The sequence below is a fragment of the Cygnus olor genome, chromosome 7 (assembly GCF_009769625.2).
Source record: "Cygnus olor isolate bCygOlo1 chromosome 7, bCygOlo1.pri.v2, whole genome shotgun sequence".
Taxonomy (NCBI): Eukaryota; Metazoa; Chordata; class Aves; order Anseriformes; family Anatidae; genus Cygnus; species Cygnus olor.
The window spans coordinates 25,013,194-25,037,443 of record NC_049175.1 but is presented as its reverse complement, the minus strand read 5'-3'; the positions used below and the strand labels follow the sequence as shown (position 1 = coordinate 25,037,443).

The 24,250-nt window shown below is 44.8% G+C and overlaps 1 protein-coding gene across 4 annotated transcripts in view; it reads right to left on the bottom strand.

Moving 5' to 3' along the window:
* Window positions 1-24,250, bottom strand: part of NEURL1 (neuralized E3 ubiquitin protein ligase 1) — a 155,254-nt gene that overhangs the window by 77,514 nt on the left and 53,490 nt on the right. The window contains exon 1 of one of the 4 annotated variants that reach the window (XM_040564098.1): window positions 13,303-13,814. The exons of 1 other annotated variant lie outside the window; for it this stretch is intronic. In XM_040564098.1, coding sequence (XP_040420032.1) covers window positions 13,303-13,558 — 256 coding nt within the window. In that variant the 5' untranslated portion in view covers window positions 13,559-13,814. Of the gene's footprint in view, window positions 1-12,518; window positions 12,664-13,177; window positions 13,281-13,302; window positions 13,815-24,250 lie in introns of those variants that run through there. 2 more of the 4 variants (XM_040564101.1, XM_040564100.1) reach the window with 2 other exon arrangements.

Sequence of the window (24,250 nt, the reverse complement as noted above, 5' to 3'; positions counted from 1 at the left end):
CACAAATAGATATTATTACCGAGAACACTTGCCCAGACCAGAAAGGTCTCCAGTAGCACTAGAAGTGCTAGCCACCACACACAATTAAAATATTATTTTTCCAGGCAAGTAATTTAAGTACTGCTGCAGCAAAAACAGAAGAAAGGGCAACATTTCTCCCTTTACGCAAGAATTTGGCCATCCACTGGCGCATTCCTTCGTTAATCTGCACTTTCTGTGCAGAATTATTGACTTTCCCACTCTCATCTGGCTCTGCAGCACATTGCTTGGACCAGTTTAAACACCCTCTACCAGTAATTAACCCTGTTTTTTTACTATTATTATTTTGTTTGTTTTGGTTTTTTTCAAATCAACATCTGAATCCAATCCTTTGAATTCAAACATGAAACTTCAACGGCCAGCCTAGGAATAAAGTTACCGTTTATTTTAGCAAAGACAAACAGCATCCCTGGCGCTGATTCCAAAGAAAAAGCATGAATACTATTCCATCATCCTTCCTACCAATTCCCATGCCAGACCCATGAAGTTATTACTTAACGCTTTGCTATAAATAACTGCTGGAGTAGTCCATACAGGAACTTGGTTTCCTTAGTGTCTGCTGCAACAGGTCACCCAGTAAATGACCAAGGGTCTTGCATCCATATCGCCTGAGGAAGAGCATGCAGAGATGCTTTATGTCTTTCAAAGTGATCCTACCTGCTATCCAACCCTTCTTGCTGAATATCACAAACTGAAAGAAGAGGTGGGTCTTGCCACACACTGTTTACAGTCTGGACGTATGAAAAGAAACCAGTAAATTGGAGTAAAAGAGCACAGAGTAATTTGGGGAAAAAGGAAGACAACTTTGTAATCTATCAGGACAAGTTCTGTTCAATACCCATGGCCAATGTGATTCCTCACACCAGAAGACAGCAGGGAGGTAATTCCACCCCTCTTCTGTCACCCTAACAGCACAAGAAAGAGCTCCAGTTCTCTCTGATTTGTACAGGCAAAAATGTACTTCAGACTAGAAACTCAACGCCTGCGTATTAAAAGCCCTCACGGAGCTCCCATAAACATTAATGACTATTTTCTTATGACTTGTGTAGCAGAGTCAACTTCTCAAGTTTTTTTGTAGAGAAGGTTACCCCAAAATTTCTTGTGAGAGGGTGCCAAGGAAGTTCTACCACCTCTAGCTTGAAATTGTGTTAACATCAATGCATGCAAGCTATGCAGAAGAAAACCTTTCAACAATGCAATCTTCAGCAATTTCATACTGCTGCAGACTTGCTCACATGGCCATGTCTTATTCAGATAACCAGTTATCATTTACAAAAGTTGGGTACCTTACAGTAAGAGACTTGGGAGGAACATCATGAAGATGACTGCATTTCTAAATAGCTGAAGGAAGAGAAAAGTGAGAGCGTTGAAAAGGCAAGCCAGCTTGGTAAAAAGGAAGGTGTTTTTTTTAAATTTGTGCAAAAGGGTATTTTTGCATACTGGGATACAGGTAAGAATGGAAGGAGGAAGAAATGCAATGTCACGCGATTCAGTGCATTGTTCCTGATGTAGCCACATTTGTGGCATGACTGCCTTGAAGGTCTGCATGAACAAGAAACAAGCCTAGAGGACTCAAGGGGCTGTATTCTCTTGGTGGAAAGACACCTACACTATTTCAGAAGAGCAAGGAGCAATTAAGTGCAGAGGCAAATTCATTCATCCATTTTCTTTGCTCTTTGTAGCTTGAAAATTTGTGGAAAATACTTTAAGTCCTTGTCCCGCTAAGGGGCATTTTTTCTGACAACAAAGACCATTGAATTTTTTTTCTAGTATATAATTGCACCTGATTTTGTAAATTCTGATTTAATAAGGAGCATACTGCACCCCTGACGGATATTCTTCCTGCTAGCATGCAGAGACATGCATAGCTGTTGAACTGAAGTCTACAAATCTGGACCCCTGGGCCATGAAGCATTTCTCTGCTGAGTTTTTCTGCACCCAAGAGTACATCTCAATGCATGCTGTAAATACTGTATATAGAGTAAAACCACAATATTTTTCATCAAATTGAAGTTGCACAAACCTAAAACTGCTACCAATCTCTATTTTTTACCCAGATTGTGCACTTCAAAAGTACTTCTCTGGAGTGCTGAAGCTATTCAAGGTAACTTGCCTTTATTTACACTTTGTTACAGCTTCCCACACGATACTATACACCTCCCCCTGCAACAACTGAGCAGCAGAACCAGGCATGCATGTGTCACAAAAGTACTGTTTCTGGCATGTACAAAGGACCTAACGGATAACTTGTCCAAGCACAGATTTCCCAAAGTGCAGGATTGGAAGAAGATGGACATATAGCCAATGAAATGCAAAATATACCAGTTATCATACACTAACTTCTCAAACTACTACAAGAAATTACCTGTACACTGTGTGCTGAGCACAGCTTCAGACTTGTGGATGAGGCACGACCTTTGGAGTCCCCAAAGAGCAGCTTTGCTGTATGAGGGTTCAGAGAGGGAAGGTCTCTGAAACTGTGGGATAACTGATAAATGGGTAAAGAGAGCTCAGACAGTCACTTTACAGATAAAGGGATAGAAACATCTTCCAGGAAATGGCTGGGGTTACCTGACCTTTGGCGAAGAGCCTTTTAAAAAATGCAGTCATCTCTTGCAGATATACTGAATGGTTTTCGCACCCTTTCAAATCCATTTGGAGAACATTCAGACGATATTCCTCTGCATTTTATCCTTTTTACCATGGGAACAGATAGCCTGAAAGCTTTATCCTTTGCATCATAAATGCCAATGCACATCTGCCTAGGAAAGATACAGGAAGCTGGGATCAATGCATCTCCATACCCTCTTTCAGCAGAGACTTGGAATTGTCCTTAACATCAGTTTATATAAGTATAAATCCACCTGAAGTAGGGCCATGGGGATCTGCAATTACAGCTTGCAGATCTTTGTGTTCACCATATTAATTACTAAATTTAGCAGGAATTGCACCTTTTTCTGTGTCAAGTGGGAAACTCATGAGAGCCTCTAAGCCCAGTCTCACAGCAGGATCAGATCTTTTGCAAGCAGCAACGCCCCAGGTGTAAGATATAGTAGTGGGGAATAAAAATGTCTGACCTCTGCTGCTCCAGCAGGTGGACCTGACAAACTAAGAGGTGGTCTTTCTGTCTTCTTTCCCCAAAACAGAAGATTTCAGGAATTAATTTCTAAAATAGGACAAGATTTTCTATTGCATCCCAAAGACAGTCTTACTTTCCCACCTAAGCCTGACTGCTATAAGCCATGGTCAAAGTAGCGGAGGTCAAGGAGAATTAGGTCATTTTCTAATCAATAACCATGAAAATTACAAGCCATAAAATACTGAGACATGATATCTAGATACTGAATCAACTACCTTTGCTCAAGCACTGGACAGGAAGGAGCCAGGTTGTCCAGAAATCTCATCACAGTCATGCCACTTGATCAAGGTCTCTTCAGGCAATTTTGCAAAGCCTCTGAGGGACAGAGGGATTGAAAGCTGGACAGCAACTCTTACCATGTTGCAGCTCTTACAATGTGAGATGGACCAGCACCCATCAGGGCTCCTGAACTTGCATTTCCTCTAAATACTTAGCTTTACTCAGAACTGGAATACAAAAAGACAGCCCTAGTGATGGTCTCTTTCCCTTTGGAGATTAAAAAAAAAAATCAGAGGGCAGCCTTGAAGTAATTTGTGGTAAGCAGAAAATAAATTAAGCAATTTTCATTCCTTTTCCACGTTATATGAAATTTACAGCATCAGTAATGCCTTTGTAAAAGTAATTAGATACTTAAGACTCTCTTTTATATTTGATAATCTGATTCTGTTTGGTGTGCAAAGACAGAAGTCATTTTGATCCCAGATGTTTCAGCACAATATGGGCGCCCCTAAATTTCCATCTTCCAGGGAGATTTTTTTTTTTTAATCTCAGTCTCTTTGTAAGATGCTATTTTTAACCTTTGAAAATAGCAGTTCTTAATCTTTATGTCTCCAGTCCTTCACCCAACAGGCCTAGAGAAAAGTACGGTTTTATTTAAAGTACTTTTAGTTGAGTCAGTGAATATTAGATATAGACAGATCAAAGCTGAACCTGTAGCTTCCAAAAATCTCCCACCAAAAGCCTTTTCCCTTCTGTCTCTTACTCCACAAAAGCCAAAGCCAAAAACATTTGTCTGCCTGTCTTCTGACCAAAAGCATGATCTGTGCAGCAGAATCTGAAGTCCAGAATTTATTTCATTCCAAAACCGCATCTCTAATGCCCTTGCCTCCAAGGTGCCATTTGAATGGTTCTCTAACATTTGGCTTTTCCAAATAAGAGAAAGTAAAATTATGAAGACATTCTCCTTAAGCAAAAGATGTTTACCAGAAGAAATCTTCTTTACTTTAAAGCAGCAACCAACCCACAGCGTGTACCACGTTTACACCAGAGCTGTGACGAATGCCTGTTGAGCTGCAGCACTTAAACCACTTGCATTTTAAACAGCAGTTTGTCAAGTGATGTTAATTATTTGGGAGGTCTATGCTCCTAGAAACATAAACATTTCTTTTTATACTGATCACATTTTTTTTTTCCACGAGGTGCTTCCAGCAGAGACTGAAATTAAAATGGCTTCTTTGTGAGCCATGGTGTGGTTTATGGCTCAATTCTCCCTCTGTGCTTGCAAGCAAAGGGTAGCATCACACGGGGGCTCTGCACAGTCCCTTCCTCATCCTTGCTTTGGTGTTGGAAACCTCTCAGCAGGTGGGAGAGTTCTTCCAACCCCACCCACTCTCCTTGAGGCTATGCAGTTTCCTCCTGGCTGATAACACAGGCCTGGGACTTGCAATAGCCTGAGGATCACTTGAACTTCGCAAAGCAGGCCAAGGGCTCAGTTGCTAGGAAGCACTGCAGAGAACAGAAGAGGAATAGGCTCTTGCAGGAGCCTGAGTCAAAGCAAACCTCCAGTCCTGGCAAGGTGCAGCTCAAACACGAGCACCTGCTGCTCCCAAACCACCTGCTGGTTCAACCAGTGCCGCTTTTGAGGTCGCAGCCGCAGCGTCTTAGCTCTGCTTAAGCCAAGCTCCAAGCCTCTCCGTTTCTTGAAAACCAAATTTTTAGTCCTGCCCTGGTATCTCACAGCAGGTCCTGCTTTCGCTGACAAGCCTACCAGACAAAATGTTCCAATGCTGTACCCACACGGTGCCACTTGGCTGCACAGTCAAGGTGAATCACCAAGAAGATATGCAGCTGCTGTCCCTGCTTCTCAGATGGAAACCCCTTGGCTGAGAAGGGAGTTTCTTTGCTGAAGATGGCCTAGTGAAGCGCAGCCAAGCAGCCTGACTCCAAGGGCCAGGCCGGCCCATACACCACATTGCCTATGGCTCATTCCTGAGACCAACAGAGAAAAGGGAGCAGCAGCATCCTCTTTGGTTGCACAGAAACTGCTGCCTCCCAGGTAAAGTCAAAGCTGAACTCTGCTTCCCCAAATCCACACCAAGACTGACCTGCTTTGAGTGGTACCCACTGGCTATGTCAGCCAGAGACTTCATGCAATCGCAAGCAGCACACCAGAGCAAAACCTGCAGTGAGACTAGAAGTGGTGTTTTCAGAAACCACACTGAGCAATCTGCATGTTGGCTCTGGGCACTTTCTCTCTCGGGCCCTGTGTGCTTTGATTCAGAAAAATTTCTCTTCAAATGTAGTCAAAGATGGGAACAGCCTCTGCTACCTAGGCAAATTTTATGAAGAGGCCACCGAACATCTTTCCTGTTTGGTCAAGTGTTGGGTCCTTTTCTCGTCTCCAGACTTCATCAACAAAGTCTGCTGTGAGCAACTTTAGTTCCCCAGGGGCTAAAGCAGTATGCCCATGTGGGTCCCCATGCTTAGACCAGCCTCTGGGCAGGACTGCTGTGCTAGGTACACCATGATCCATAAGGTGGGACAGCTCAGACCCGAGGGACTCTGCAGAACTTGACCCCTGATGTGTCCCCTCTGTATTAGCATTCATTTACTATACTAGTGTAGGCAGAAAAGGATGTAAACCAAACCATGAAAGAGGAGCTGATTTTTATAGCAAGGGGCCTTGGTTTATCTCTACGGCTTCTATTAATAGAGATTTTATCTTGAGGAAAAGGGCAAGAATTCCAGATTTCTGCCAACATGGGCTGTTGCAGGGGAGGCAAGCAGGAGCACACCATTTATGTTCTACATTACGTTCATTAATGTATATAGCTTTTATTATGTCCCCTTTTTACTACTATCCCTTTTTCTTTAAAATAAAATTGCTATCAGCCTTTACAAGGGGAAAATATATTCATGCATCTGGTCAATTATTGTGGCTCTCTCTGAGCCCCCCACTTTTGCTGTGCTGTCAGACCCACCATAAATCTCAGATAAACCAAAGGACTCATCTCCCCAGCCCCATCAACTGCAGTCATCTTGAATGTTATTTTTAATGCCAATGAAGTACAGCATCCCTTCAAGAGAAAATCAAGGACAGAGTCAAGGAACAGAAATACCACTGAGACCAACTTGACAAGAGCTACAGAGTAGAAGGCTCTGACTCATCTCAGACCAGCTTCACTCAGATAAATATGTCTTCAAAGCAAAATGGTGTGATTTAGAGGGGGGGATAGATGGGAAAGAAAAAAAAAACAGACAGCAACACTAATAGGGATCAGCCCTACAGCAAGATACCATCATACAGAGGGCTGCAGCATATGCTGTGATCACGGGCACATGGACCACAGGGCTTGCAGCTGGCAGGCATGCTCCTGGTTTAGCCTCTGGGAGACGAGATCTCTCCTGACCTCCACCTCCACTCCCCACTGTGCCTTCAGTAATCCCTGCTGATTCTCTAGGGCAATCCATCAGGATCAATTCTTTGCTTTGCCTTCACTTTTCAAGAAGCTCCCTTTCCTCTATGATTAATCTTTTTTAGACTGACCTCAATTCTATCCTCAGCATGTATGGACATCATTAATGTAAATTTTTTTTTAATAAACAGTAGGCCTATCAATTTTGAGATTATATGGCTAGAGACCACCTCTTCTTAATTCCTTCTTGATGTCAGCAATGGTAATTGTATTTGTTTCATAAATTTATTTTATACCATTAACAGTATGAATCTTCTGGCACTGGGAGTACTTGTTTTGATTAGGCATGCAGATGATTCCCTGGGACTTGTCAGGGGATCTGACAAACCTTCCTGAAGAGACACCTGCTACTTCTAGATTAATTGAATGATAGCTAAATATATCATCCATAATTCTCAACAAAAGAGGAATTAAGTGAGGAACAAGTGAAAACAGATCAGAGGTAAGAATGGTTCCCTGCAGAGGAGGGAGAGGACCTGTCAAAGAGGAGACAAATAAGACAACCAAACCTGAAAAATAACACAAAAGATGCAGTCCCTAGGTCCTACCACAGTAGAGCATCAAGAGGACATGGAGAAATGAACAGGGAAAATGCCAGGAAAGCAAAGGACAAAATTAGAATGGGGATGCTCTATGCTCTCACCACTTATACCAAGACCCCTATGGTCAAATATAGCCACAACTAATGAAAAACTCTTTTGCCTTTCACAATAAATAGCACAGTTTTGAAGTGTAAGTGTGGTTACCCATAAAATCTCTCTATATGGAGGTAGTCCACACTTCATTTTCAAAAGTGTTGTCAGCAGTCAATACTATCAGCCACCTAAGGACACTCGAAGGTGACCTGCAGGTCAGAGGCACAAACTGAAATAATCTCTGGGAGCCCCACTTTTAGCAAATGCCAGCACTGCTTTGGCACCCTGCCCAGGGTCTTCTGCACCAGTTAATCCAACCCTGAGCAGGATTAACTTCTCATACACACACACACACATTTGCTTTCAGAGCTATATAGCAATCTTGCTGAAAGCAGGGCGAGTTTAGAAAGAGCCTCTTCTCCTCGGTCCCATTTTGGTTATCAATGAGTGACTGCCTGCAGGTTTTAGGAAATGTTAACCCCCTAGTGAAGGGAACCATTTTTCAATCATTCCCTCACATTTGGGAGCTCGATAAGATGCCCCAAAATCTAGACAGTAAGTTAAAGATAAGAATACAAAGTAACATTAGTATGCAAAGAAATCTCACTAAATTGGTGTTGTCAGATCTTCATTTTTCACTCATTTCTTATTTCTTCTGGGACATTTGCAGTTTTAATTAGGTGAAAGCAGCTGGAAATTATTAAACTTGAAGGTGTGTACAATAGTGTGCACCAGGGTACGATTCTGTTTAGCGATACTAACTGCAAGGGTGAAATGTGGTATTGGGAAAGGTTGTTGCAGTATAGGCACTGAACATACAGAGTGGGAAACAAAGCATGGGGCTGGTTCCAGCACTTGCCTATGGATATACCATTCACTACACTACAAGGAATTAACAGAAAGCTAAAAATAGAGCTCCATTGTGCACAGAAAGAATAAATGAAGTTACACACAGTAGCTATTTTGCATTAGGGAAACAGCCTCCACCCTCTGCCGTTCTCCAAAGCCTTACAGCAGCAGCTCAGCCGTACTCACTGGGGCTGGCAGCTTCCAGCAAACCCCAAATATCCCAAACCTCCTGGTGAGGCAAGCGAGCGAGACACGTGGATTGTTCTTCACTGGAACAAAACACGGAGGAAGGACAATACCAGTGCTTCACACCTATTTTGCACAGGAATAAATGAACAGCCAGGTGCAGGAAGGACCATGGCAAATAAGATCTCAGTGAAATTTCCCAATGGGAAATGAGTCCAGATAGCTACCCAAATGTCCTTATCACCATGCAGTACAGATGGAGTGCTGCTACACCACAGCTCCCACTTCCTTCTCCTGCATGAAAAATAGAGCACACAGCTGTGGCTGTATTGCACACTAATTAGCACCTATATACTGAAATGGGTGAGGGCAAAATTTGGCCATACATAATACTTACACCTGTGTATGCATCAGACAGAGGCACACGAGCCATTTCTTGTATTGTATCTGCAAGTTACAGAGCATCATCTGCTTAAGAAACTTAAAAACTTACCTGTTCAAGCCAAAAATTACATCTGTCAGTCACTGCTCTTTCCCAGGCAAAAAGCTGATGCATTCTCACTAGAGACTTCATTGTAATTACGCTGATGCCATATAATTACAGTTTGGGAAATGTGACAAGATACTTTTTTTCCCTGCCCCATGTAAAAATTATTCCACTGTAAAACGCTGATGAATGCATGTGACATGTGAGTAATTAAAACAAAAATAAAACAAAGCCCTGCAATGAGGGACTTATTAGTGACAATGTCTTGTAGGAAGGAAGGTTATTGAGCAAATGTGCATGCATGCACAGACACACATCCCCTGCACATGAATTAATCCACTGTGTACCCTCTAGCTTGTCAAAAGCCTTCTGAAGGGATGCGTACTTGTTAATCGCTAACCCCTGCACGTATACACACACTGAATTCCTCTCCCAGTACAGTGCAGCAGCTTCCTTGGCTAAAGCACAACTTTTTGTCAGTTTGGTTCTGAGTGAATGAGGGGGAAAAAAACATAAAAAGCTCAGAGCATTTTTCCCAGACAAGATCTCCTGGATCTGGCCCCCTAAAATTAAGAAATGGATCTTCAGCAAATAGCATCTCACTCATAAGGAGGAATTAAAAGCTAATGCAGCAGGTAACGGTTAAATCAAACGGATAACAAGAACATACTTATGAGTTATGCATCTATTGGAGATGCTTTATGCATGATTAGTTAGCAAGCACTGTTTAACATAAATATTTAGTTAAGTCTGCCTATGCTGTAGGAACACTATAGCACACAGTCATTCTTGAAGAAACTAGCCTCAGATGAACCACAAGCAATCATATTAACATTTCCTGTTTAAAATATTGCTAAAGTAAACACCACATGTATAGATGTTCTTTTCTACATACCCTGTAAACATCCTGTCCATCAAGACTGCATTACCACTGAACTTCCTATTTTGACTTTTTGCATGGAGAGCACTGGAAATCCCCCCGGGGACTTCTGCACATGGGGTAGGAAGGGGCAAGAGGAGCAGACACCATCACGGTGCCAGTGAGAACATGGGCACACAGACGGAAATTGCATGAGGATGCTTGAGCAATGCACTTCATTTCATGGAGAAGGAGGAGTGGCAGTTCCCAACACATGTAGCCATGGGATGTCCCCTTTCAAAACAAACGGTGCTGCCTTTCAAGCACGCTGGGGTTGGTTTGTTCACAAGGAAGGGAGTCAGAGGCAGGTTTCTCCTGGGAAAGCAGCTACTGCTGCTCCAGTGCCCCTTGGTTAAAGCTCATTTCCCACCCCAGTCCATTTGGAAACTTCCCTTTGGGTGACTCAGGACCTGTTCAGCACCCACCAACTCTGTTACTGGGACACAGTAGCAGGGCTCTCCTCCGCTCTCAATGTACCCATGGGAGAGCAGCACTTCCACCCAAAGCCCCCTGCAGCCAGGCAGAAGCCACCTGCCCACACAAGTGTGCGTGTACCCCCCAGGCGGCTCAGACAGGACCACTCACAAAAGCCCCTCGCAGCAGAGCAAATCCCAGGATATCCAGCATCACCTGCTCCTGACCGCACGTCCCACAGCTTTTAAACATCACCACCCTGCTTTGGTGTTTTTTTGAGAGGGTGCCACCCTCACGAGCCAATATCTCAATTCGCTTTTCCATCTCCACCACAGTCAGGGTGGGCAGCCCCAGGGCAGGCAGGGACCCTGTGCTCCAGCCCAGCCAAGCTGCTCAGGAGCTGGTGGCTGCCCCGCCAGTGACAGAGCCCCACACAGCTCAGCAACATGGTTTCGTCCTGCCCCAGCCAATTTGCAGCAAGGTGGAGTTACTGAGGTGCTTGTGAAAATCCCAGTCCATCCTTCCTACACAGAGAGGTAACTAGAAATACCTGGAAGAGGCAAATTTGGGCTTTACCCATGGTTTCTAAAACCAAGGGATGTTAACCCCCAGGGCTGTCAATACAGCTCCTTTTGGTATCATTACATTCAGTTTCAATTATCTTTCAGAGAAATGGATAAGGTTTTGGTTCTCTTTCCCAGCTATTTTGGGACACATCTGAAATAGAAATATTCAACAGAAAGGAGGAACTAGAGGAACAGTAGCCACTCTCCCCACTCTCAACCACAAGTCCAGATGCAATCTATTTTCATCAAATGTGCTTTGCTGTGTGACTTTTTATTATTTTAAAATATACTACACATCCATTTTTTAAAAGCATCATTGTGCTTAACACCGCAGTGTCTCACCTCTGATTGTAACACAGCCCGTAGCCCCTCTGTGTGGAGAGGAAAATTTGACAGTGTTGATTACCCATGTCTCCTCATCATTTTCCATCTCCCAACAAAATAAAAGAGAACCACACTCATTGGAGTAGCATAGCTGAAAGGCAGAATTTGCAGGATTAGCATGCAGTGGGCTGCTGGCTGCAGACAGGAGAAAGCCCCAGCAGGAATACCAGGTCCCTGGCACGCGCAGGAAACACATATTGCTATTATTCTTTCCCAGACAGGTTTTTCATTCTCATTCAAATAATGTTTCAAAGGGGAAAAGGAACCTGTAAAGACAGCCAAAGATGTGCCTTTTTTTTCCTTAAACATTGACCCAACAGTACTCTTATTCTGCATGTAATGCTTGTATTGTGACATTACAGGAGAAATAAGGAGGTCAGACTATAGATGAAATTTCAGGACACGGATAATGAACAAATTAAAGTCTCTGTAAGGATGTGCTTGCTAAATACCATTAGAGAAAAGTCATCTACCTCCTAACTACGTCCATGCTCCTTGAACTGCAGAGTTTGGACTTGGTGGAAAATACAACAAAAACTAGGACCGTAACATGAATAGTCACAGCCTCAGCATGCACCTCCTGAACCTCTTTTCAAAGAAAGCATGTGAGATAGTCCAAGCTTACATGATGCTTTTATCTGTTTCCTATCTGTGTTTACTATAGCAATAAGGAAGTTTGCCTGAAAACGCATCCAAACTGCACGGAACACGCAGCACATCTTTAAGCAGAACATTTCAGCGCGATCGGCACGTTCAACGAGCACAGCGTTCCCACCACACGCTTAGGGCATGAGATTTGTGCAGACACGGACACAGCTAGCATCGCACACTGCCTAAAGATCCCAATTTTGCTGCAACATCGGCCTGGGCAGGATACTCGGGTCCTTGCGCAGCCCTCCCACACATCACTCTGCATTACCCAGCAGACAGCAAGCGGTGCTTGATAACCTCAGCTTAGCCTAAAACCAGCCAGCTCAGCCCCGCGTCCATCCCAAACCGTACCGGCTTGACACCAGAGAGCGGAAAACCGCTGCTAGGATGCAGCCACGGATGGAGAGGAGAACCGAGGTGACAGCTCCACCAGCCTCCCCCCGCCGGATGCGGCCACCCCACGCCCCCGCTCCCCACCCGTGCCGCGACCCCTCGCCCTCCACCCTTGCCCCCCACCCGGCCATTTCGGGCTCCTGTCCCCCCTAGCCCCTTACCGTGCAGCGCCCCGCGGGTCACCTTGCCCCCCATATGGCCTCAGGCAGCAGCGGGGCAGGGACTCATGGCACCCCCCCCAGCTCCGCACCGCCAGCCCCCGGCCCGCCCGGCAGTCGCCTGCCCCTCGCCGCCTGCCTCCACCCGCTGCCGGCCCTAGGAGCCAGGAGCTGTCCTTTTTATTTACATAAGGAGGAGGAGACTTCGCGTCTTCCTGAAATAGCTGCCGACGCTGGGGAGATCGGGTGCGGCCCCCCCACCGCCCACGGCCCCCAGCATTCCCCTCGGGGCTCTCAGCATCCCATGGGGGCTCTCAGCATCCCCCGGCCGGGGGCTCTCAGCATCCCACGGGGGCTCTTCGCATCCCCGCCGGGGGGCTCTCAGCACCCCCCTGCCCTGTTCCAGCCCCCTTTTCACCCGGCCGAGGGGGGGGGAAGAAGGTGCGGGGCCGGCGGCCGCCGCGGTACCCGGCTCCCAGGCAACGCGCAGAACAAAGCCCGAGGCGCTGCCAACTTCGCTCACGACGTTAAGGACTTCATTTAGAAATATCAAACGGCTCCGGCCATTTGAAACTTGCTTTGGTATCCTAGGGCAGAAAGTGGAAAGGCAAAAAAAAATAAAAAAAATAAAAATAAAAAAATAAGAGGAAAAGAATTATTACCAGACATCACTGCACCAGAGTCTTCAAACGGCCTCTGCTGGTTAATTATTAGTTATTCAAAAGCAAAGAAGTGGTGCTTGAAATGCAGGCTGGTACACCACAGACTGTAATAATAAAAACATTACCCCCCGTCAACTCTTTTGTGCGAGGCTTGCATGCTCCATCCAGATACAGTGCTTCCTGCTCTCCAGCCCATTGCCTCTGCTGCCGGATAAGGGCCAGCAGCACTAAAAGCAGGGGGATGCCGAGGGTGGTCGGGGAGGTGCGTGGGGAACCGCAGCCAGGCTTGGCCCCTCGCTTGCTCTCCTTACGCCACGGTTCATGCAGGAGCCAGCTCCCTCCTGTCCGTCTCCAGCACCGCATGCCCCTGCCCGCACGCATCTCTCTGCATCTCTCCTGTCCACAAGCCTAAGGGTGAATTAACACAGCAGGCATCATGCTGCCACAGCCGGCCATGGTATGTCCAAGCTGGCTTGTTGAAAAAATAGTTCATGCATCTTTACGGCACGCCGCAGTCGCTCTTTGCTCTGCAAAGGAGTGAGACCCAAAGTTATGCAGCCACAAGCACAGCTCTGCCTCCCAACTCTTACCATGGTGCTGGGCAAATCCTGCCATCCCACTGCCTCAACTCTCCCACCGGGAAACTGGGAAAAAAGATTTCTCTCACCCGTGTTGTAAGGTTATTGCTTAGGATGGCTGAGTGCTGAGGGACTCAGCCCTTCTGAAGAGAGGAGGAAAAAAAATAAGCAATGCAGAAAAGCTCAAGCCAAAGAAGCATAGTCAGGGTCTTTGCACTGACACTGCGTGCGTGAGGAAGGCTGTGCCCAGCATTTCAAACCTGCCAGAGGAGCATCTCCAAGCCCCTGAGCAGCAGCCAGGCACCACCACCAGCACCCAGCTCCCTCCTGCCCCGCCGAGACTCACACCAGGACCCCAGAGCCAAGCAGCAGCTTTCCCCAGGATGAGCAGCGTGCAGGCAGCGCTCAGCTCCTCCCTGCCCAAACTCACACTCTGCAGAGCTTACGGCAGCTTCTTGGCAGAAGACTTTTTTTCCTTTTAATTCCTCCCCTCCCGGACGATGCTGCATTTACAGCAGCAGCAAGAGCACCGCAGCACGGCCCGCACACCCCGAGCGATGCAGGGCATCTCTCACGTCGCACCAACCCAGGGCACCCCGCTCTGCTCCCACGCCTCTGGGGACCTGCAGCCACCACAAGGACATCACTGGTCTCATCCCCTGGCGGGCAGCCCACCTGCTCGCCCTGACAGCAAAGGGACCGCTGGGTGTTGACACCACAACCAAGGCATTTCACCCCAAGGAATGAAGATTTACTCCGATAGCCAGCCCCAATTTTTCTCCCTTGCTCTCTCAGCTCTGCTTTCCATCCTTACCTTAATCTTCCTGCGGCTCTGTGAATAATTGACTTTTTGGTTCACTGCCTCAACCAAGATTGCTAGAAAAAAATATCATTTCGTGTTGGCCCAAAACTGAGTGCTTTGTATGTCTTGCTGAACAAAATGTTTCTTTAACCCAAAACGAAGCACTTTATTTTGGGAGTTATTTTTACCTCATTTTTTTCAAGTTACGGTCATTGCATCCAGCTCTGAAATGATGTCTTGAAAAAAAACAGTAAGCACTTTGTTCTGAGTATACCAAAAGGAAAAGTTTGAACTGTTATCTTTTCAGATTATTTTACTGTTTGCGAGTTATTGGCTTTGTTTGTTTGTCTGAGGGGGAGGGTGGGGAGGGCAAGATGCCAGAATGAGTCATCCAGTTTGGCAGAAAATTATAAACGGTTTCAGTTGATTGAAAAATTGCCTTTTTTTTAATTATTTTTTTTGAAAAAACAGTACCCCCTTTCCCCAACTTCCCCCAGTGCTGTGGAACAGCTCCTGTGGGATGCAGCCCCCAGAGCCACAGCAGTGCAAGTCTGCCCCGTTCTAGCTCCTCAAGGATTACTTGCTATATGGCAGAGCTTTCCCACGTAGCCACGTCACGCTGGAACTTATCTTTGATTCAGGCTTATCAGCTCCAAATCCCTTTCAGACCTTGCCCTTTCCCAAATTTCTGTCTTTCATGCTTCTGTTTTTTCTCTGGACAAAGAAAATCTATCTACAACCCCGTTCCCATTTACAATTCTCCACGCTGATACCCTCTAGGTCCCCTTGGGTTATTTCTCTGCCCTTGCCAATACCGGCAAGGCCTCCCACTGTGGCATCAACTATATAAAAAAATAATCAATATCTCCATTTGTGCTCCCTTCTAAATTATTGACAAAGGTATTAAGGCTGGACCCAGCAGAAACCCAGCCCCTAAATCCAGCCCCGTTCATGAACAGCATCCAGCAAATTGGGGCCAAACAGCACTGCTGCTATCCAAGCAGGGATCTGCTGCCGGAGCGCTTTGAGGCAGCATCCAAACTTGCTAAATATATTTATTAACCAGAAGATCAGAATGCTGAGGCTGCAGAGGGCTTCTGTAGACAGATACGCAGTCATCAAGCTCCCTTGTTAGACTAAAGCCTTGGATTTCTCTGAGCCAGCCTTGAGCAGAAAACAGGGCACCTCTCCCACAGCTCCAGGAAAAATACCCAGGCCTGGGCAGCAGCTTTGGGTAGGAAAAACAAGGGGTGATGAGCAGCTGCTTTGCTTCCCTGTGCCTTGGTCAGCAAGGCAGGAGCAGGCTGGCAGTCAGCATGGAGGACACCAGGGAACAACCAAGGTCTGGGAAAGGACGTCTCAAAATAGCTGTGATGTCTGATGACCTTTTGTTGCGGGGACCAAAACCACCTCACTCTTCCTTTGTGCTCGTTGCATTGCTCAGCCTGCCCCTCTCCTGATGGGGGTTTTGCCCACTTAAATGGTGATGGCACCAAGATTTCTCCAAGAAATGGCCCAAAGAGTTTCCCTGAAAATCAGTATGGAGGAAAGCAGGCAACTATGGAAATCAGTCTGATATTTGCCGGGGACAAGGAACTTTCTCTTAATGACTTCAACGTTTAAGAAGTTACCATCAATTTCTCTATTACCGCTTGCACTCAGTGTTATGGTAACAAACCGATTGACTAAAAGTTGTCCTTTTTCACTCAACACAGTAGCTCTCTGCAAACACCTGGAGATGATGTAGGAAGATGAGAATTCAGGGTTCAGAAGAACATTCTCAGGTCTTTTTTCCAGCATAAGTTTCTGACTGATGTTACAGCAGGGACTTCACCTGTACAGAAAGCAGACTTCGTTCGGGAACCTCTGCCACTGTAACTCCAGAGGAAAAATGATGTTCTCAGCAGGAAAGCATCCAAGAGAAAGTGTCTCACCAGCGTGTGCTAGCACACAAAAAACAGTGACCAGAGCTGGGAAATCTTATTCTAAGCCTCCTCTTAACATGAATTTATTGCCCATAATGGAGAGGGCTTAGACCAAAGATGCATCTCTGCTTTCCATTCTTTATCTGTAATGCAAAATACACAGATCCTGACCTAGCAAAAGATTTGCTGACTAGCTGAGGCTTATTTGAAAATGCAATGAGTTATGTAATTAAGTATTGCCCTGGATTAAAGCCTAATCTCAATGTTTAAGTCACAGGAAATTCAAAATCCTGGCTGAAATTCTCAAAACTGAAACCAGGATTCACACCTACAACCTACGACACAGTGACCATTAACCCAGGCACTCGATTACCCCAGGACAATTCACTGCAGACACAGCAGGGTAGAGGATGTAGGGACAGGGAAGTCTTTAGGCTGAACATTCACCTCACACTTGCACTCAGCGTAAAAGAGACATCAACGCCATTTGCTTTGGTGACAGGAACCGCACAGGCACAGCGGTAAAGGCTGCTGCTCGGTAGGGCGATGAAGACATCAGCAAGGTATTTGAATGGATGTCCATGATGTGGGTTGGTTCAATGAAAGAGCTATGGTGACAGGAGAGCCCAGCCAACCCCTGCCTGCTCGGCATTTTGTCATAACCCCTGTGCCACCATCTGCAGGAGTGGTAGAAGGGAAAAGTGCTAGAAGGAGGCATGAGGCTGAGCAGTGAAAAGGATTTCCAAGGCAAGGAATTGAGCAAACCCCAGGCTGGGTTTAGTATATTTAGTATAGTATCTCACCATCATGCAAATGCTCATAAACCCCCACTGGATGCAGCTTTTATCTTCAAAGCCAAAAGCATCTCCCTCCTCACATATTTTTGCACTTTCAAGAGAGAATGTAGTTTAGAAATCTGCACAGAATATTGTAAGGTAGTGGAGTTTGGAAACAATAAAATTCAATGTAAGATGCACCTTGCATTAAAGCATTGTGTTGAGCTCAACGGCACTTCTGAAAAGCAACTTTTAGATAATACAGAAAAGCTGTGCACGCTCTGGGGCAATATCATCTGGAATTTGCCAGAAGTCTATCCCCTGAGGGAAAACATGCTGTACATGACACCTACTGCATTTTTGAATGCTTCTAGTCCTCACATCTATTTATATACCCAATTAATAAAGTAGTCTCTCTCTCTCTCATTGCAGATTAACTCTTCATCCACAACACTTTCAAAAAGAGTTTTAGACCTATCTAGGTGTAATGAAATATGAAGATAAAAGCAACCACCTCACCAGAAGAAACATTAATCTAAAAAAGGCACAAAGAAATAATGGTCTATACCTTTCGCCTAATGAAGCTGTCTTTTGCTTTGAGAGCAAGTTTAAGTGTATGAAACTTTAGTTTTCTTTCTAGGTCTACCATCAAGCAAAGATTTTCTTAATTCCCCCTTGAATACCTTCATTTTGACTCCACCCATAGACACAGCATAATGGCAGCAAGGCAGTACTGAGAAATCGTATTTCAGTCCCAGGTCTACGTCTATCAAATGTTTGGAAACTTAGAACAACATTGTTCCACATGACATGGCACTATGATAAGCTTTTAGCAACAAAAGCAGAGCGTTGTTCCACACAGTTCTACAGAGAATACTTGTGCAGTACACATACATTTACATCGCATAAAGTAGCTCATTCGCACTTTATCACAGGCAATATCCAAACTCCACACTGAAAGACGGAATTACCTGCAGAAGTCATAGCATTTTTATGGTGCATGTTGAGCAAACACCATATTTGTTTTCACAACATTCCTGTAAGAGGTGCTGCCTCTGCCTGAGCTAGAGAAGTGTATTCTGATTTTTTGAGGAAAAAAAACACATGGGGATCTGTGAGCAACAGGTTAGTTTGTTCTCACCACCTTAATTCCTTGCCCTCTGGTTGGTGCTCTGGAAAGAGCACAGGCAGGAGCTCTGCGAAGCAAACAGCTACAAGAGGTAAGTAAGGTAATCAGAAAGCACTGGCACCAGGGTGAAAGTGAAGGTTAGACAGACTGCTTCCATCCAGCACGTGCTCGCTTTTGAGAGCTTGACTTTGTAACCTTGATAATGTTCCCTTGGCATCAAGGTGTAATTCCCAAGATTTTTCTTAGCAAATACGTGTTACAGGAGAGAACAACCTCGGTGTTTTATGCCCCACCCTTTCTGAAAAATGCCTCTCACACACACAGATGTTTGTGACCAAACCAAAGCACTGTATGTTTGTGATGTAAATATTAACCCAGCAGAGAAACACCTTTTTATTACCTGAACTCCCTACCCTGCTAAAAGTCCTTCAGAGAGGACAGGAAAGTACAGCGGAGTCCAAAAAAACAAACTCCTGCTTATCTCTTCTTCTCCTTCACCTGATGCTGCTGACCTACGCCCCTCCAACCCATTCTCATCGTGGCTTTTCAAGTTGTATTTGAAGTTTACCCTTCCTCCCTTATTGTACCTTTCTAACTCCTTTCTCCTATTATTTAAATAAAATCATATTTTGCATGTAACTCAATCTCTCAAAAGCACCACAAATGACCATAAGCCAGATGCAGTGGGTAGCTATTATTGAAATAAAAAAAAAAAGTGTTGGTTCTTCAGCTCAGGAAAAAAGGATTCTATCAGGACAAAATCAGAGCTTTTCCTTTATCAAATGACATTTCTTTAGGGCCTAATTCAAAGCACACAGCGGATGTACAGAAATTGTAAATACACTACCGAGTAGAGCAATGGTCATGTTCCCCTCCAGCCACTCCATCCAACATCCCCATTTCCACCAGTAGGACACAAGATTCATAAAATTACCAAACGCAGAAAAACATCTGTATGCTTCAGATCTAAAACATGTTAATATATTCATCACTACAGCATCTAGACTGAGTGTCTCTGACCTACCACAGCTTCTTCTGATCTGCTGCAAACTTTTGCAAACCAAAACAACTCTGACTGCCATTACTTTCTCTCCCTCCCATGCACTATGCCTTCAGTCCAAAGGTCTTTTTCACTTCTTCCCTCCCTCCCTCCCCCATTCTTTGCCTCAGCATCCTCATCTGTGCCGCCCACACACTTGGAGAGCAGAGAGCAGACCAATCTGGCAGGCTCAAATAACAAAAAAAAAAAAAAAGGAAAGAAAAAATAATAGTAAGATGTTTTCTGGCCTACAAGTCTCCTCTTCTCTGTATTTTTTATCTGGAGGGAGCAGTCAAATCTCTTTTCCTTTCACCAGGAACCAAGCGGAACAGCAATGGCTCCCAAGGTCTCAAGTTCTTGCAAATCAGCCCAGAGAAAAACAAGTAGAGGGGGAGAAGGCTGGCATTTCTCCCCAACACACAGGCACCTTTGAACAATAACATTAAGCTTATTTTTAATCATGTCTCCTTCCAGCACCAGGCACCAGTTAAAAATATCCATTTTCTTTTTTTTTTTTTACAACATGGGGTTTGATTAGCCAATATTCTTGTCTGCTTTTCTTGAAAAGGGGCTGAGGACAAACTCTGCTGCCTGGAGGCTCGTTACCCAGCCAGGCATTTACTGGCACCGTGAGGACCGCTGAGCTGGCCGGGCACACACGTGCCCACACACGTAGCACACGGAGGGGTCCAGAAGGACACACACCTCTGCGTGAAGCTCTGCAACCACATTGGCAGCACAGACCCAGTACGGCCCCCATCTTGCAATCTCATCAGCATATGCAAAAATCCGCTCCGACATAAAGCATCTAATGACACTAATGGCACACAGCACGGCGATACAGTCCAGGCATGTGGAAATAATCACAGGCCCAGAACCCAGAATGACTGATTTTTTCCCATTCAACATATGTTTTACTTAGATGTCTGCATCTTCCCACCCTTCTCTGTCTCCCAAGCTTATTTGTTTTTGGTGGAACACAGGCAGACATCTTTAATACAAGAATGTTATGTTATTTAACACCTGAGAAAGAAAAAATGGATAGCCTGGAATATAAACTGGAATATAAAATATAAAATCTCTTATTTTATGAAATTCACACATTCCTAACGATAGCCAGAATCTGACCCCAGTACAGTTGGTCACTGAACAGGCAAAATACATCTGAACTCTGTTCAGCCCAAGGCTCTAAAAATAATATTTGGGATTTCTACACAAAATTAGAACAGAAGAAGTTGAGTTTCAGTTGAGACAAATATTGTTTATTAGGACCACAGTGTACGTTCCACAAGATTCAAAAACTCTATAGCTACTCTGCGGAGTTATTAGTTTTCTTAAGGTGACCTGTGAGCCATACCCCAGGCTAGTAAAATCAACAATGACCTCAGCACTTGCCACATCACTCCAAACAGAGCATCTCTCCCATCCCATCAAGTCAACTTAACTGAGCTGTTTTTATGTCCCAGAGATGTTAATCTGAAAAAAAAAAAAAAGGCATTTTACCTGCATAGTTATGTGTCAGCTACCATGATTTTTGTTGCTTTAGCTTTTTGTAGCCACAAAGACCAAATGTCCATTTTCAAAGTCTTTATCAACACAGTTAAAGCAACAGAGCCACGATAATGCAGATAGAGTCTTTCACTAGCTAGACTGCTCTGTTGAAAGCAAATGTTCACAGGTCTCTTTGGAAGTGTAAAAACAGCCACTCTTTTGGCCATGTTTCTGACCTGTCAAGGCAGAAGTAGATGTTTTCATATATCACCTCCTGCCTTGTAACTCCAAGAGCCAATACCAAAGTTTTGCTGGCAATTGTATGCCCTTGCCCATAGGAGACTGTTGCTCCTTCCCGGGGAATCCCCACTTGACTCACACCCAACCTTCACCTCCAAGGAAGAAAACAGGGAGGGTTGGTGCTCAGTGCTCCCCTCCTTCCACCAGATCCTTATCAAATTACACCATGACTCATTGCTGATCCACAAATTTACTGGCATTTCCAAGACCTCATTTGAGGTCTGACCGTGGTCTCACTCACACTTTAGGAATATTTCCCCTGCAGCAGCAGTGTGTTTGTAGGATGGGAGAGAGCATCTACCATTACTATAGAGCATCTTAGAAACACAAATCTTTCTGTCCTAGATTAAGACAGGAACACTAGACGTGGGACATGGAAAGATTTAGCATCTCCTCGCATCCAGTGTTACCAAGACACGTCTATACGTTACATGGCTGTTATGTCAGATGATGGTCCTTTTAACAGTTAGAAGTCTATTTGAGATCCATGTATTATGAGGTTTATCATCATCTCCCCAGACAGAAGTCTTTGCTTCAAGACAAACCCCGGTACCACCTGTCAAGGCAGAGGATTATTTAACAGAATAGGTGTGAGATTTGGGCAACCCATACCCCAGCGATTTCCCCATGAACCAGCTGCTCTTGGCAGGGTGGGTAGAAAGCAACCTAGCCCAGAGCAGGGGGGTTGAAACTAGATGATCTTTAAGGTCATTTTCAACCTAGGTCATTCTATGATTCTATACCCCTGGCTGCTCAGACCACAGGGCCTACTTTCTGGTCACTCCTTTTGGATATTTTTCAATCAAAGATCAGTAACTTGTACTTCCTTCCCCACAGCCCCTACTTCATATTCCTGCTTTGTAAATCTCTGAAACACCGGACAGTCTGACCTCAAAACTCAGGCAACGCAGGAAAGCACATTTATTTGATAGCTTGTCTGACCTTCTAGCAAGCAGCAGCAGGGCCGCCTACTGCAGCTGGGATAGGCCCTTCTCTGGGTAAGGCCACAGTCTGAGCTAATGCTTGCTTGTCTGGATTGAGACAACTTGAGTCAAGGAAGGACACCTGGAAGACATTGCAATTTGAGTGGGAGAGTTGTGCAAAGATGCACAAAAATATTTAAAGGAGATGGGCACAATAAAGAGGAAAGACATTTTTGCTGGCTCATGAAAATGAAACATATGCAAGGCTTAATCTGCCACCAGTGAAATCAATGAGGATTTTGCCAGTGAAGCAAAACAAAAGCAGAAATGGAAACAACATCTGACAATTGCTATGTTAGACCCATACAAATTGCTGCAGTTAATAGCCTGTGAGCTGGGTAAATAATATACCATAGGCAGTGGATGATTTTAAACCTCCATTTTCCAGTACGAGAGTGTCATGATCTGGAGAGCTTTGAAGCTTGTAAAGGCTGCTTATGCTGAGTCATATTTGGAAAGATTTTCCACTTGGATAATCATGCTAAGTCTATAGAGACATCAAACAAATAACATGTGAGAGGGGAAAAAAAAAAAGATAAAAATACAACGGAGATTAAGGTTTAAGCTCAAGAGCAGAAAAGAATTTGTATAAAATTGTTTGTAAATAATTTATTGTTCAAGTAACCCTCAAACTTCTTTGAATGTAAAGGAAAGTATTTCTGCTAGCCATTACTATTTGGGAATTGATTACATTAACCTTAGTTGCCAATTCTTTATCCAGTAATAAATAAAAAGCATCTGATCTTGTACCTTTAAGGTTATAATGACATGGCTGCTGAGGGGTCAATATGGAGAAAATGGCATTGAGGAATTAATCTCTCTCTGGGCACAAAATATGTAATGAAGATAAGGCAGGACAGAAAAATGGGACTTGGGTTACCACATCAAAACACAGGGATTCTCAGCAGATTATTCACACAGGCAGCAGAATCACACCAGAAGAAGGAAGAAGAATGGCAGGAGGAACCATGCAGAAAGAAACAATGCAGCAGCACATAAGCAGGAAGGGAAACAAGAAATAAAAATGAAAGTGGTGTGGGACACTTCAGAAAGCTCTCATCTCCCACCTAGCTAGCAAATGAGGTGGTCATTTTTTCTAAAGCTCAGCATGCTGAGTACCAACCAGAGCAGCAAATACCAAAAGTACAGCAGATACTTGGAAACATGGCCCTGCATGTCCCACTCCTACCTCTAAAAAGCAAAGCTTTGGTCCAACGTGTTTTGGGCACACAGATTCCTACTGAGCAAAGCTCTGTGCATTTCCACCTTAACCTGAGTGTGAACTAGCCTGCGTCTCACATGGGTCCTTCTGGCCTTTCACATCTCATGGCTGACACTGACGGCTCTCTGTATGTTACATGCACAGACCCATCTCTGGGACGTAGTGTCAAAGACCTCACCCGAAGGACTACAGTTTTGTAGGTACAAAACCACCAGGAGTGCAGCTCCTCTCCCAGGCTCCTGCAGGAGGGAGGCAGCTGCCAACCCCTCTCTGCTGATAGCAGGGACAACAGCTGACGCAGAGGTTGCCCAGCCAAGAGGAGGAAGATGAGCTTTAAAACACAGAAAATATTTTCCGAGATTCTCACAGTAAACATATATTGAAGGAAACGAGTAGTAGGAACAATGTGCCATCTCCCCCACCTCCCAGAGCACTTGCTCAGATGCTGCCATTGACATGCCACCTGATGGCCTTTACCCACACGGCAGTTACACACCATCACCACTTGCAGCTCCATCACAGAGAAATCCCTCCAGAGTCAAAGACTGAATGGGCTGTGAAATCCCAATTATGTAATTACATTGCTAATTTCTCCACAACTGAACAATTTACACTCCCAACTGTTTGACAGACCTGTACTGCCACTCACTCACTTTCGTAACGTACAGACTGAGGTATTCTTCAAGGCTTCATGTTCTTCAGCTGGATTGTCTTCCACTAACCCCAAACAATCAGTATTTGGGTGTGTAACAGAGCAGTATAAAGCCACTACAGCCGGATCCAAGACTAGCAGTTCAGGGCAGTCAAATCCAGGTTTAGGTCCCTTTC